Below are 13,958 nucleotides of genomic sequence, written 5' to 3' on the forward strand. Positions count from 1 at the left end.
TTTATTGTGGAATCGTGACTAATTGATTATTCTATTGAGTTGGGGATTCTTCATGAGAGACGATCGTTGAATGAGATTTAAAGATTTCAAGTTTATTATTATTATAAATATTACATCATGAAGTGAAAATATTGTTTGTGATGCGGAAAACTGAATTTGTAAGGTTAATAATTAATGAGCACCAAATTACGTCCTTCAAGTTGAGAAGATTGAGAATGGGAACATGGAAGTAGAGAGTCTTCATAAACCCATGCACCATGTTAATTCGGTATATACAAGTTTCTAGAAGCTGTAGGATCCGGATAACAACACGAATGTTATAGGGTTGATCTATTACATAAACAATGCACGTGGAAAACAAAGAAACCCTAGCATGCATCTAGTAATCATAAACAAGTTTAAGATTTACCAAACGGATCGTTTCCGTAATAATCACCACTTCCATCTTGATCAGCGGCCGGAGGGCATCCATACTGTGCAATCGGTGAGAATCCTCCGCATATCACCCCACATCTACACTGAGTTAACAAGAATTTGATTGGAGAAGGAGATGACGACTATTATATGAAGTTTATTTCTCTCTATATGTCTTCATGAACACCCTTTACTTATTTACAGGGTTCTAGAGAGTTAATAGCCTAGTTCAACTAGGTTTCACCCGTATGGGTAATCCACCCACTAATTTGGGCGGACCCCACAAGTAAAACCAACAGAAGCATTCACTGATTTGGGTTCATTTCCCGTCTCCACGACGATCCCTAGATTGAAGAAAAGGAGGTGACTTGCGATTGTCATAAAGTGAACGAATGAAAGGTACTTAAACATTGGTCCATCCAAGAATTTAGATCGAAGATAAAAACAATGTGAGCATATAGCCACATATTCCCCCCTTTTCCGAAGATAGTAACTGACAGTAAATAAGGAGCAGATCTGCGTAGCCTTTTCTGTTAGTATTTACTTATGATTCCTTATATTTATTTATTTTTTCTGCTGTCTAAATACCTCGTCATATGCTCTATATACCGATTGTTACCAACCATTACCTGCATATATCTCTGACTTCAATTTATTGGCAAAAACTGTAGCGAGTCTACCGATGCATTGACAGAGGGTCTTATACTGCGGGTCCTTTGAATCCCTTCACTCCAGTCTTTACTCCAGCAAGCCCTCCTTAAGTCGCTAGCAGTTCTAAAGATATCTGGGCAATCATGATGCCCTTACTCTGACTTTGTCTCTGGTTGGTGATGATGTCTCCACTCTGACTGTGTCTCTTGCCCCCAGCGTGTTTGTAGTGCTTCAAGCATGAGTCTAGCAGCGGAATCTCCTCCACACACACCAAGCAGCAGCGATGATTTTGCAGCATTCCTTGATGCCGAGTTGGAATCGGGTTCCGAAACTTCTCCTGACGAGGATCATGAGAATGTCAAAGAAGAGGATGAATTTCTAGAGCGAAATGCCAAAAGGCGCAAAGTGGAGGACTTGGAAAGCACAAAAGAGCTTGAGGGATCAGTAGCAGTTGAGATGAATCAAGAGAATATAGGCACTTCATCAGAACCTCTATGTCCTCCACATCCTGGCTTTATTAAAGGCATGTGCATAAGATGCGGTCAGCTTGAGGATGATGACTCTGGGATTGCATTTAGTTACATTCACAAAGATTTGAGGCTAGCCAGTAAGGAAATCAATAGGCTTTGTGGAGCAGACCTACAGAATTTGAAGCGTGCAGAAAAGTTAATACTGATATTAGACTTGGATCACACTTTACTCAATACAACTCGGCTAGAAGATATCTCTCCGGGAGAGGAGTATCTGAAACATCAGGTAGATTCAATGCAAGGTAATCCAAATAGAGACTTATTCAAATTGGATCATATTCGATTGATGACAAAGTTGAGACCATTTGTCAGAAGTTTTTTGAAGGAAGCAAGTAGTATGTTTGAAATGTATGTCTACACTATGGGTGAGCGTCATTATGCACTTGAAATGGCCAAGATCCTTGATCCTGATAAAGTCTACTTCGATACAAGAGTCATTTCACAAGCTGATTCAACTAAAAGACATCAGAAAGGCCTCGATGTAGTGTTGGGAGCTGAAAATCTCGTAGTGATTCTAGATGACACAGAGTTTGTGTGGCAGAGGCATAGAGAGAACCTCATTCTGATGGAAAGATACCATTTTTTTACATCTAGCTGCCGTCAATATGGGTTTAATGCAAGATCGTTATCGGAATCGAAGCAAGACGAAAGAGAGGCGGATGGTGCGTTGTCGATCATTCTTAATGTTCTCAAGCGTGCCCATCAAATGTTTTTTAACCTCAAAGCAGATTTTGAATCGAGAGACATAAGGCAAGTGCTAAAAACCATTCGACATGAGATACTGCAAGGATGTAGGATTGTTTTCAGTCGGGTGTTTCCATCAGAGGCAGATGCTGCAGATCAACCAATTTGGAAGTTGGCTCAACAAATGGGGGCCGTTTGCTGTACAGAAGTTGATTCATCTGTGACTCATGTTGTCTCCACCGATAAGGGCACGAAAAAGGCTCGCTGGGCTTTGCAGAATGAGAAGTTCTTAGTTAACCCTCACTGGATAGAAGCAGCTAACTACTTGTGGAGTCGACAGCGAGAGGAAGATTTTCAAGTCAACAGCTGTTTAAAGGACCCGCTATCAGTAGCTATTTGATGTTTTCGTCTGTGATGTTTTCTTCCTCCAAACTTGTGAGACGTTGAGGAACTGTACACTATCTTGGGAGACCAAAACTCTCAAAAACGTTTTAATTTTCATGATGAAGGAATTAGTTAGAACTTTGAAAGTTCAAAGGAAATCATTTGTTGCATGTTGGCACATATAAATCTCGTTTATTCAGTTAACAGCTACTCCTTTGCTGAAGCTGGTGCAGCTATGCAACCCGTACCCGCCAAAGGTAAAGAATTCTCATTGTTTCTCACTGTTCCAGTGTCAGTCGCATCACAGGCAAAGTGACACAGTAGTTTATGCTACTGTTGCCTCATTTGAATTGTGTATTGCCATCCTAGCCACTTTTATCTTTTAGATAGTTGTTAACTTCACTGAGGAGATAGCCTCAAATAGAGCAGCTGAATGAAATATTCGGATTCAATTTAGCTGGCCCCAAAATTTTGAGATAGTTAAGTTGTTATTGTATCGTTTACAATTAATATTGGTTCGTGAGAGGTAACGGAACTCGTTAGGACCTTATTTCAGAATATCTGATGTTCAAACTTTTTACACCCATTATGGACATATTGTTAGTTGTCTGGATATTTCCTGAGAAGAGAAGATTATAGCATCCAGTAAGCCTGATATGGATCATTCTGCATCAAGAAAAGCTTGCGAGGTTTAGAACCGAACCATATGTTGTTGGTCCAAATTCTGAACCAGGGTCCAGGCCCAGAACGGCTCCTTTATGGATCGTTGCTTCATGGGACCAAAAATATAAGTTAAGAGTTGCGAGAAGTAAGATCGTTGCTTCATGAGGTATTTATGACACAAAATGGAAAGTGGCATCCACGTCACTACTTTCCATTAGGGTTTTTTTACATTGCTTGGTTTAGATTTCTTGTGAATCCTATCATGATGTTAATACTTTGTTCGGAATGGATTACGTAAACTTGGAAAGTGGTAGTTATGTGGACCCTATACAATTTGCCAATTTACACCCAAATCTTCCCTATAAATTTACCAACTTATCTCCCCTATAAGTAGATGCTTGCAAATTTAAACCCAAAATCTGATTCATTTGGTTTAAAAATACACCTCAAATGCTATAAGTTTAAGAGAATTCTCAAAATATTCCTGTTTTACATTAGAGTTTAAGCTAAAATTTTAATTAACTAAAATACCGTCCATTGGACGTATTATGGTTAGTATTGTTAATTAATCAAAGTTAATTATTTTTTATTGATTATAATTAGGAAAAAAGAAGGGAGAAGAGATGGAGGAGACCGGATTTACATTCTAGAACTATGTTACATTCTAGAACATAGTAGAACAATACGAACTAGATAAAAAATTTTACTCGAAAGTTGATCACTAGAAATATTTTGAAATTCAAAACTATAGTTTGTTGGACATCATTCATGCATAGAAGTAACTGCAGCATTAAATTACTAAACAAATATTTTTCTGATAATTAGAACGTTGGTGTTTTTTTTGCATGGGTGAAAAAGGAAAAAATGAACTTAGGCTACAAAATCATCTCAACATTCAGGAAGATAAGGGAAGATTTTTCATGCTATACAAACTGTGAAAGCGGAGATGTAATGGAAAGGTGGCTAAAAAGTAACAAATTGGACTGAACTAGGGAACGAGGGGAAAATGAGGGGGCTAGTTGAGCTTTTGTCATTTTTTATTATCCACTTTTTGACAATAAGTCAGCTTTTAATCTAAATCCACTCATTTTTGGCTGAATTGCAATTTCATCGTCACACCAGCTTGGTAGGGGACTAGGGGTGCATTCGGTCCGGATACGGTTCGGATATGATGTTTATCATATCCATATTCGCTTACGCATCTCGGATACGGATATACATCGGTAAGGAAAATTTATAACCATATCCACTAAAATCGGATACAGTTACGGATATACATACGGATATATAAGCGGATATACATGCGGATACAAAACAGATATGAGAAAACTAGATAGTATTGAGAAAAACATAGTTCATGTGTGTAGGCGTCAAAAATTGCCTATAGGTCTCCGAATACAGCTCGAGACAGAAAGAAGGTGATGAACGCCATTATCTAAGTCTAAGAGGATTATCCAACGACGATGAACTCATGAAGCAAATCGGCGAACCGAATAGCATGTGCACTCACCGGCCACCACCAAGTGGCCCGCACGCTCATCGACCACCAAAACGGCGTACAGATCAACGAAACGATGAAATATGCGTAACGACGGAACGAGTCAAACCCGAGAAAACCAAGAAAGTCTCTAGCGGCCGGATCACGTCAAAACGATCCGGTCGGGCTAGTGGCTCCCCCCCGGTTTTGACGGTTTTTCTTGGGATTTGTTCGTTCCTGAGCGTCCTAACTGATCTGATACTGTGGTTATTCAGTTCTCAACTGAAGATAAGGAGGAATCCCTCGTTCTTATCCAAATACCTGCTCCCGAAGCTTATAAATAGGAGCTCGGGTGCTCATTTCTCCGGGGAGGACATCAAGAGGGCGAAACGCTGCCGAATTGGAGAGTGGAGCCACGAATTTACAGCGAGTGTTAGCAGGTCTTTGCGATCTCCTGTGCATAAAGAGTGGAGTTCGAGAGATCCGAGACCCGTCCCCTATTCTTCCGGATTTAAGCTTAGTCTTAAATCTCGAGAAGAGCCGTGATCTCGCTTGGTCGAGATCATCGCTGTAGCGATTACTTCCTTCGTGAAGTGAGAGCTTTGATCATTTATCTGTCAATCGGATCTGATCCACGGCGGTTCACAGATATTAACGTCCTCGGCACAGGCAAAGTTCCCACGCAAGAAGCGGGTGATAAACATCTGTTGTGTGTTGTTTGAAGGAATTGTAATCTTATATTTTCATTGTGTAAGAAGATCTTATAAAAAAATCGACTTTTTATTTATTTGAGTTTATTGTAACGGCTAAAGTTGTAATAGTTTCGATGACAATGAAAATAGCAATTTCTGACCCAAACACGCTGGCGACCATAGTGAGAGCCAACAGCTTCGCTGTCGAAGCTGTCATGCCGCAACCAAGGATCCAGATCCCGGTTGAAGAAGTGGTCGAGTACGAATTCGACCAACTGAAGTTCGAGGAGTATCTGTTGTCATCCTCCTCCAGATCCTCTGCCCCTCACAAGCGCATGAAGATCAAGGCCCGCGTTGCCGTTGAAATCTCACCTTGCAAAGCCCCTCCGGCCTCCAACGAGCTCGGATCTACAGATCTGGACCCTTCCTCTGTCAAGGAGTCAATCGCAGAAGGCACGCCAACCTTATCAAAGAGGGCACGCCAAAGACAGCGCCAACGACTTGCACGCTGACTTGCTAAGGCTTTAGAGCCTATTGACGGGATTGGCTATGAGACGGATATGAAACGCAGAAGGCACTGAGTGTCCCAGCAGCAAATAAATGGCCTCTCCTCCAAACCAACAGCGAATGAGTGGATCCAAGTCGAACGGACCCGCTCAACCCTCGAGGAGCGTATTCAGAAACGTCGCGCCTTGATTGCGCACGCGCGAATTCTCGTGCGAGAAGCGCAGAAGCTGAAGCAAAAAGAGGTGATCAAGAAGCTACCGAAACCACGCCAAGTCTGGAAACCAAAGTCCGAAACGACATCGGCAAAAAGTCAAACAGCGTCCGGAACTGCCAAAATATGCGAACCACCATCTGGTGGCTCGGCCTAATCCGAGCCACCAGTCGGTTCGCGTCCGGTTCGGTTCGGTTCGGTTCGCACCCGATTCACCTCTCACAGTCCCGTTTAAGCCTCCGACGGTCCATGTTTCTGTCCCGATGAATCACACACCTCCGGCAGGGCCTCGCGACAGCGTGGACTTGTCCTAATTCAAGACGAGGATGACGGATCGCTTGGGTCCTTTACACGAGGATCGAGGCAAAGTTCCGATCAAAGAACGCTTGGGTCCAGTGACTGAACCCCAAGCAACCACTCGAGCTAGGAGTCGCACACGTCCTCGCAACAAGTCAGAGCCTTCCTATAATGGGAAAACCCCTGCAATTGATCACCTCGTACGGCGAATTAAAGACCAGGAGCCCGTTGAGATCCCACGCTCCCAAAAGCGTGGTTCCAAATACGTGACTCTTGAGAACGCTAATAAAGCAGCAAACCCCCTGAAAGAAACGTATTCATCTGATAATGACAACGTTATACCAGGGGAGTCGTGCCAACACATGATAGGTTGCTCTGGTCATCTGACAGACGAGTTGTACTATTGGGCTGAGGGTACGAACAAGTCTCGAAAGAGAAATACCCGGGAAATAAAATCTCACTGTCCGTGCGTAGAACTTATCAGGGCAGTATTATCAACGTGTAACTGCCCCAAGACTGCTCCACAGAGGGTCTTGGTATTCCAAAGGCTCTCCTCGAAAGCGTCGAAAACCAAGCTAAGGCGTTTACGCAAGAAACGATCGGCTATTCGAGATGACGAACTCTCAGAAGTTACCATCAATATGGTCGATAAGGGAAAGTCCCCAATGGTTCCAAGTGGTTCTAGCCCCAACTTTTCTCCAGGAAGAAGAGTTAATTTGGGAATAGCTCGACTGATGTCTCGACTCCAGCTGGAAGCGGTCGGACCTGAACAATCCGCAGTCACAGTTAATATGGCTGGTAGAGGAAAGTCAATTCAACCCTCTGGTTCTGATCCTCTCATATCGCATCGTCTAACCCGTTTACGATGGGGAACCATTAGACAAAGGGACTATCAGAGGATTAATCGAGGATTATCCTCGGATGACGAAGTGTCAGATTCCAACTCTGCAGTCGCTTCTGACAATGCGATCTCCAGCCTAGGTCAATCCCACGAAGCATTCATGATCAACACCGAACAAGTAACTAAAATGGTTGAAGATGCCTTGGCCAAGCAAAAAGAGAACTTTAAGTTCGAAATGAAAATGGCTATGCTACGGATAAGGGAAGAGCATGACCAACAAATTCGGACTTTGTCCAATTAGTTCGGTGAATCCAACCGTCGCAACCTTGCTGACCAAACAAGTAGCGATTCAGATGTGGATGAACGTCTCAATGCTGAGAACCCTCCCGTTGATCAGAACACTGGGGGTGGTCCCACGGAAGATAATAACATCGGGGGTGGTCCCGCCAATGATGATAACACTAGGGGTGGCCCCGTTGTTCCTCTCACAAATCGTCCGAAGCATGATACAGACGAGGACGAAAAGATGAAGGATCTCGAGAGAAAAGTCAACGCTCTGATGTTCGATCGAGAGGTAAAGAAGACCAGGATTCTGTGTCCTTACCCAAGAAAGTGGGATTCGATCCCGTACTCGGCGAAGTTCAACCTGATCAACTTCACACCATTCGACGGGAAAGGTTCCCCTACTCAACATCTGATCTACTTCAAGTCCCACTTGGGTATGGTCTCCGGCAATGAAGCATTAATGGTTCGGTCATTCGTCGGCACCCTTCGCGGGCCTGCCTTCGATTGGTACCGCCGTCTCAAGCCTGTCGGCACCCTTCGCGGGCCTGCCTTCGATTGGTACCGCCGTCTCAAGCCTGGAAGTATCAACAGCTGGGACGATATGGAGAGCTCATTCCTCGGGAACTTCTTTGACGACGACACCGAGATATCTATCAGAACACTCTTTGAGGAGAAACAGAAAGACGAAGAAACGGTCGACAACTTCATCAAACGTTTCCGGAATAAAGCGATGAACTGTCGAGATCCGATCACGGAGGACTTCATCCTCCAAACATATCATAACAACCTATCTATTGAGATATTAGAAGTTATGGGAGTCGCACCGTCCAATACATGGAAAGAGTTGAAGATGCGCGGAGAGCGGGCCGAACGCTTCCTCCGAAGGAAGAAAGCCGAGAGGAGCCAACCGACGGCTAATCCTCCAAACTCGAACTTCGCCTCCCGTAGTAAGGGCAAGGCACCTGCAGCTGCTGTTGATGCTAATCAAACGTCACAACAGCAATCCCGAAGACAGCAAAAGGCTTCGGACCCGAAACTCCAAAAAGAGTATTCCTTCAAGGACGAAGATGTTTCAGCCATTTTTGAGTCCCTCCTTGAAAATAACAAGATCAAACTACTACCTATCCCAAATTAGGAGGAAGCTGACAACATTACGGATCTAAAGTACTGTGCGTACCACAGGAGGGTCTTTCATCCCACCAAGGATTGCTTTACTCTCAAAAATAGCATCCAAACCTTGGTTGAAGCCGGCGTCATAACGCTGGGATAAGCCAAATGAGAATGGCAACACTTCGAAGAGTATACGAGTATAAACTGCTTCTTAATACTCCAATAGGTATATAACTCTAAACTGTTTCCTACCTTTGACGAGAAGTTCCTGGAGAATTTTTATACGTAATATTCTTAAGGATAACCCTATCATGTAACTGAGTACAATGTCAGACCCAGTTTCGCAAAGAAAGCTGGGGGTGAATGATTCATGTAACAGGAAGTTCCAAGAAGAATGCTACATGTAATTTTCTTAGGGATAACCCAATCATTACGAACAAAGTGATAAACACTAAACCCCCATTGTGATTTCTGAACACTCTTTTGCTGAGACGAGATTCGATCACTTCGTTGGATCAATCTTCCCTCACAAAACTCCCGTTGGTGTTTGACGACTCACAGTCTTTCACCATAAAATCCCTCACTGATCAAATTAATTGACAGTGGATCCCCTAAAATTCTTTCCGGTTTAATCCATTTAAACTTCCGCTATGTTCGTGCACTCAACACTTTCATGGTTAGAGTTCGGATATAATGCTTGGAATTTTGATCTGTCAATTCTTGGCGAATTATCAAACCCCTTCGTGTTAAGTCCTTATCACTTAACACCAAGAACCCCTACTGAGTGATTCGTACAAATCAACACTCCCACTGTGATTTGTACTCCTACTCTCACTGTTCATTTGGTCAAACCTTCCTATAGTTAGGACCAAAACCAAAATCCCCTCGCGATTTCTTCCATGAACGAGAAGTCCACTTTTAAACCGAGTGATCAAACCTTCCTACAGTTAGGATCACCTTAAACTCCCGCTTGGTCAAACCTTCCTACAGTAAGGACCAAAACCACAATTCACTCTCGATAAACGAGAAATCCATCTTTAATTCGGTAATCAAACCTTTCGACAGTTAGGGTTATCCGAATCTTTTTGATTCTCGGAGTGGAGATCCCACTCTTAGTTTCACCTTCCCGGATTCTTGAAGTAGAGATTCCACTTTGAGTTTCCTTTTGTAACTGGAGATAGAATATAAAATCCTTCCTCTTCAGCTTTGGGAGATAGAATATAAAATTCTTCCTCTCCCGTATCGGGTTCGTCTTTGCCCCAAGAGAAGATACTATCTTTCAACTACAAAATCCATGCCTTTTATGCATAGGGAATTTTATCCCGAATCCTAAGTAGGGATAAGTCAACGCCTAACACGCGTTACCGGTTTAGTCTTTCACCGATTAAAAAAAACACCAGAATACCAGTCTGGGGTATTTTATCCCAAAGCCTAAGTAGGGATAAGTCAGCGCTTAACCTGCGTTGCTGGGTGGTTCGTTCCCGTAAAAACAACCGAGTCTACGTATTCACCATCGTAGCAACAAAAATCCATGCCTTTTATGCACGTGGAATTTTATCCCGAATCCTGAGCAGGGATAAGTCAATGCCTAATACGTGTTGCCGGTTTAGTCTTTCACCGATTGAAGAAGACACCAGAGTTCAAGTCTAGGGAATTTTATCCAGAAACCTAAGTAGGGATAAGTTAGCGCCTAACACGCGTTGTCGGGTAGTCTATTCCCGTAAGAAAGATGAAGTCTACGTATTCAATATCGTAGCACTAAGAGAGTTGACTCTCTCAGCACAACGTCAGATGCGGAACGGACTTAAACAATCTGCATGCAAGCCCGATTCAAACGGTAATCGGTAAAGGCACGTCAAACCCGTTGAAGGCTGAGGGTTTGCCAAAAACCTTAAAGTCTACGCCTAACACGCGTCGTCGTTTAGTCTTTTCACGTGAGAAAGACGAAGTCTACGTATTCAATATCGTAGCACTAAAAGAGTTAACTCTTTTAGCATAACGTTACATGCGGAACGGATTTAAACAATCCGCATGCTAGCCCGACTCAAACGGTAGTCAGTAAAGGCTCATCAAACCCGTTGATGGCTGAGGGTTTGCCAAAAATTTTATATACGCGAAAGTCACTGACACACCAGCCCCATTAGTTGGTCTCGTGACTTGGACATGCAACAAATTCGGGATAAGATCCACACATGCAGATGAATCAGCTTTAATAGTTGGTCCTGCAGCCCCAATATTTGGGACCGTCATGCTCTAACGCCTTAAGAGCTTAAACTGTGTAGACTCCAGCAAACGTACGAGTATAAACCATGTTAACGCCGGTCAACACGTTTCGATGAAAGTCAACGCCGATAGATACAAAACCCTAAGGCCAGCGCCGATCAACGCGTAGCCCTAGGTCAACGCCGGTCAACGCGTTGTGACGAAGATAATCAGTTCAAAGTCAATTCAATGACACGAGCCAAAACTAACTCACCAACTTCAATCCAAGATTTTGACAATGGTCAGACGATAAACACAACACCGGAAGAACTTCATCTATTCGATAAAATACTGAATAGACTGAAGGCTGAAGAAGTGAAGAATTGAAGCAGTTCACAGGTCCCTCTACGGGATTAAGGAAAAGGCCTATCTTATCCAAAGCATTCCAGACTCCCTTATAAAAGAACGAGCCTGAAATTCTTTGAAGGGGGTATCTGTAGACGTCAAAAATTACCTATAGGTCCCCGAATACAGCTTGAGACAAAAAGAAGGTGATGAACGCCATTATCTAAGTCTAAGAGGATTATCCAATGCCGATGAACACATAAAGCAAAACGGCGAACCGAATAGCATGTGCATTTATCGGCCACCATCAAGTGGCCCGCACGCTCATCGGCCACCAAATCGGCCAACCAAGTGGCCCGCGTGCTCACCGACCACCACCAAGTGGCTTGCACACTCATCGGCTACCAAAACAGCGTACAGATCAACGAAACGATGAAATACGCGTAATGACAGAACGAGTCAAACCCGAGAAAATCAAGAAAGCCTCTGGCGGACGGATCACGTCAAAACGATCCGGTCGGGCCAGTGGCTCAGCCCAAGGCCGAGCCACCATTTGGTGGCTCAGCCAAAGCAGCCACCGGGCGACGCTTCGGCCAGATTTGATCCTGTTTCGGTTTTGACAGTTTTTCTTAGGATTTGTTCGTTCCTGAGCATCCTAACTGATCTGATACTGTGGTTATTCAGTTCTCAACTGAAGATAAGGAGGAATCCCTCGTTCTTATCCAAATACCCGCTCCCGAAGCTTATAAATAGGAGCTTAGGTGCTCATTTCTCCGAGGAGAACATCAAGAGGGCGAAACGCTACCCAATTGGAGAGTGAAACCACAAATTTACAACGAGGGTTAGCAGATCTTGGCGATCTCTTGTGCATAAAGAGTGGAGTTCGAGAAATCCGAGACCCGTCCCCTATTCCTCCGGATTTAAGCTTAGTCTTAAATCTCGAGAAGAGTCGTGATCTCGCTTGGTCGAGATCATCGCTGTAGCGATTACTTCCTTCGTGAAGTAAGAGCTTTGATCATTTATCTGTCAACCGGATCTAATCCGCGACGGTCCACGGATATTAACGTCCCCGGCACAGGCAAAGTTCCCACGCAAGCAGTGGGTGATAAACATCTGTTGTGTGTTGTTTGAATGAATTGTAATCTTATATTTTCATTGTGTAAGAAGATCTTATAAAAAGATTGACTTTTTATTTATTTGAGTTTATTGTAACGACTAAAGTTGTAATAGATTCGATGACAATGAAAATAGCAATTTCTGACCCAAACAATGTGAGACAAAAGAGGTTGTTAGTATGTCCATTATAACTGAAAAGTTAAGATTAGACATCTTGATCATCAAAAGTAACCACAAACCCATAATCAAATAATCGAATCTATCGTAAGAGTATGACTAATATGTATTCGGATATTTCGGATACGGATACAAATATTTCACTACAAAACCATACCCGTAACCACATCCTATCGGTTATAGATTTGAGTAACCATATTCGTATCCTAACGGATACGGTTATGGATATTTCCTCGGATACGGATACGATTTAGCACCCTTATAGGGGACACATCATCAAGATTACTTGTTTCTAAGATACATCCAAACTATGCAAAGTTGGGAAATTTGACAGCCACATTTATACCTGTTTGGTTGATTTCCTAAAATCAAAGAAAAGGAAATAGGATAAGGAAATCATTAAAGTTGATTTTCATTCATTTCCTCAAAAAAAGTCATGAAACGGGTTTCCTTAAAAATGAGTCACATCATCTAATAATATGGTGACAACTCATCTTATCTCTGTGACGCCCCTGGGTTCACACAAGCTGCAGTCCAAGGTGAAACCAAGAATGTCAAACCTGACATGCACCACACCGTGCAATAACATGTTTCACCATCACAATTAACATCTATCTAGTAGAATCAACAACAGGTGTAGGTACAAAAGCAAGTGAAAGATAACACAAGAAATACTGATGAAATGAAATCACATAAATATCTCATCATCCAACATACAGAAATACATAGTCAAAATCTGAATAGATAACTGGAATACTCAATAAGTCTCAAATACAAATATCTGACAAGAAGGAAATAAGGCAGAATAGATAACTGGAATACTCAATAAGTCTCAAATACAAATATCTGACAAGAAGGAAATAAGGCACACAGCCTTTACAACTTCTAGATCAAGACTCTCAAATGTCTAAACACAAGTCTACTGTGGAACTCCAAAAGAAAACATATAACTAGCTAGACAGCTGAAGCTAAAATGCATCGCCGTCAACCTGCGACTCTCCGGGCTCCTGGCTCGTTACCTGAAAGGGGGAGGGACAACGAGCATCAAAGCGCTAGCGAGTAACATCACAACCAACCCCAAGGGAACAGAGCTCGTTGTATAAGAAAATACAGATAATACATAATAGATCTAAAATCATTGATCTTACTAAAGAGGGTTTTAGTATTTAGAAATTTACAACACGAGAATAGGTACGTCGAGCGAAATAATCCAAACAAGGAAACTCTCATGTATATACCTTACATCTCAAATTGTAAACCACTAATTACCAAACCCGAGGTTCTAGTACAGGAATAATAATAAAAGAAATACACTAATCTTAGAACAATAGTGCAGTGCCATATCATAGCCTACCTGAATATCATGTTAAAA

General features: G+C 42.7%; 1 protein-coding gene across 1 annotated transcript in view; it reads left to right on the forward strand.

Moving 5' to 3' along the window:
- LOC109850098 (RNA polymerase II C-terminal domain phosphatase-like 4) overlaps positions 1-2,812 on the forward strand; it is a 3,018-nt gene extending 206 nt beyond the window's left edge. The window contains exon 2 of the mRNA XM_020420019.1: positions 1,086-2,812. Coding sequence (XP_020275608.1) covers positions 1,303-2,679 — 1,377 coding nt within the window. The 5' untranslated portion in view covers positions 1,086-1,302 and the 3' untranslated portion in view covers positions 2,680-2,812. The remainder of the gene's footprint in view (positions 1-1,085) is intronic.

This window comes from Asparagus officinalis, chromosome 7, assembly GCF_001876935.1.
Source record: "Asparagus officinalis chromosome 7, Aspof.V1, whole genome shotgun sequence".
Taxonomy (NCBI): Eukaryota; Viridiplantae; Streptophyta; class Magnoliopsida; order Asparagales; family Asparagaceae; genus Asparagus; species Asparagus officinalis.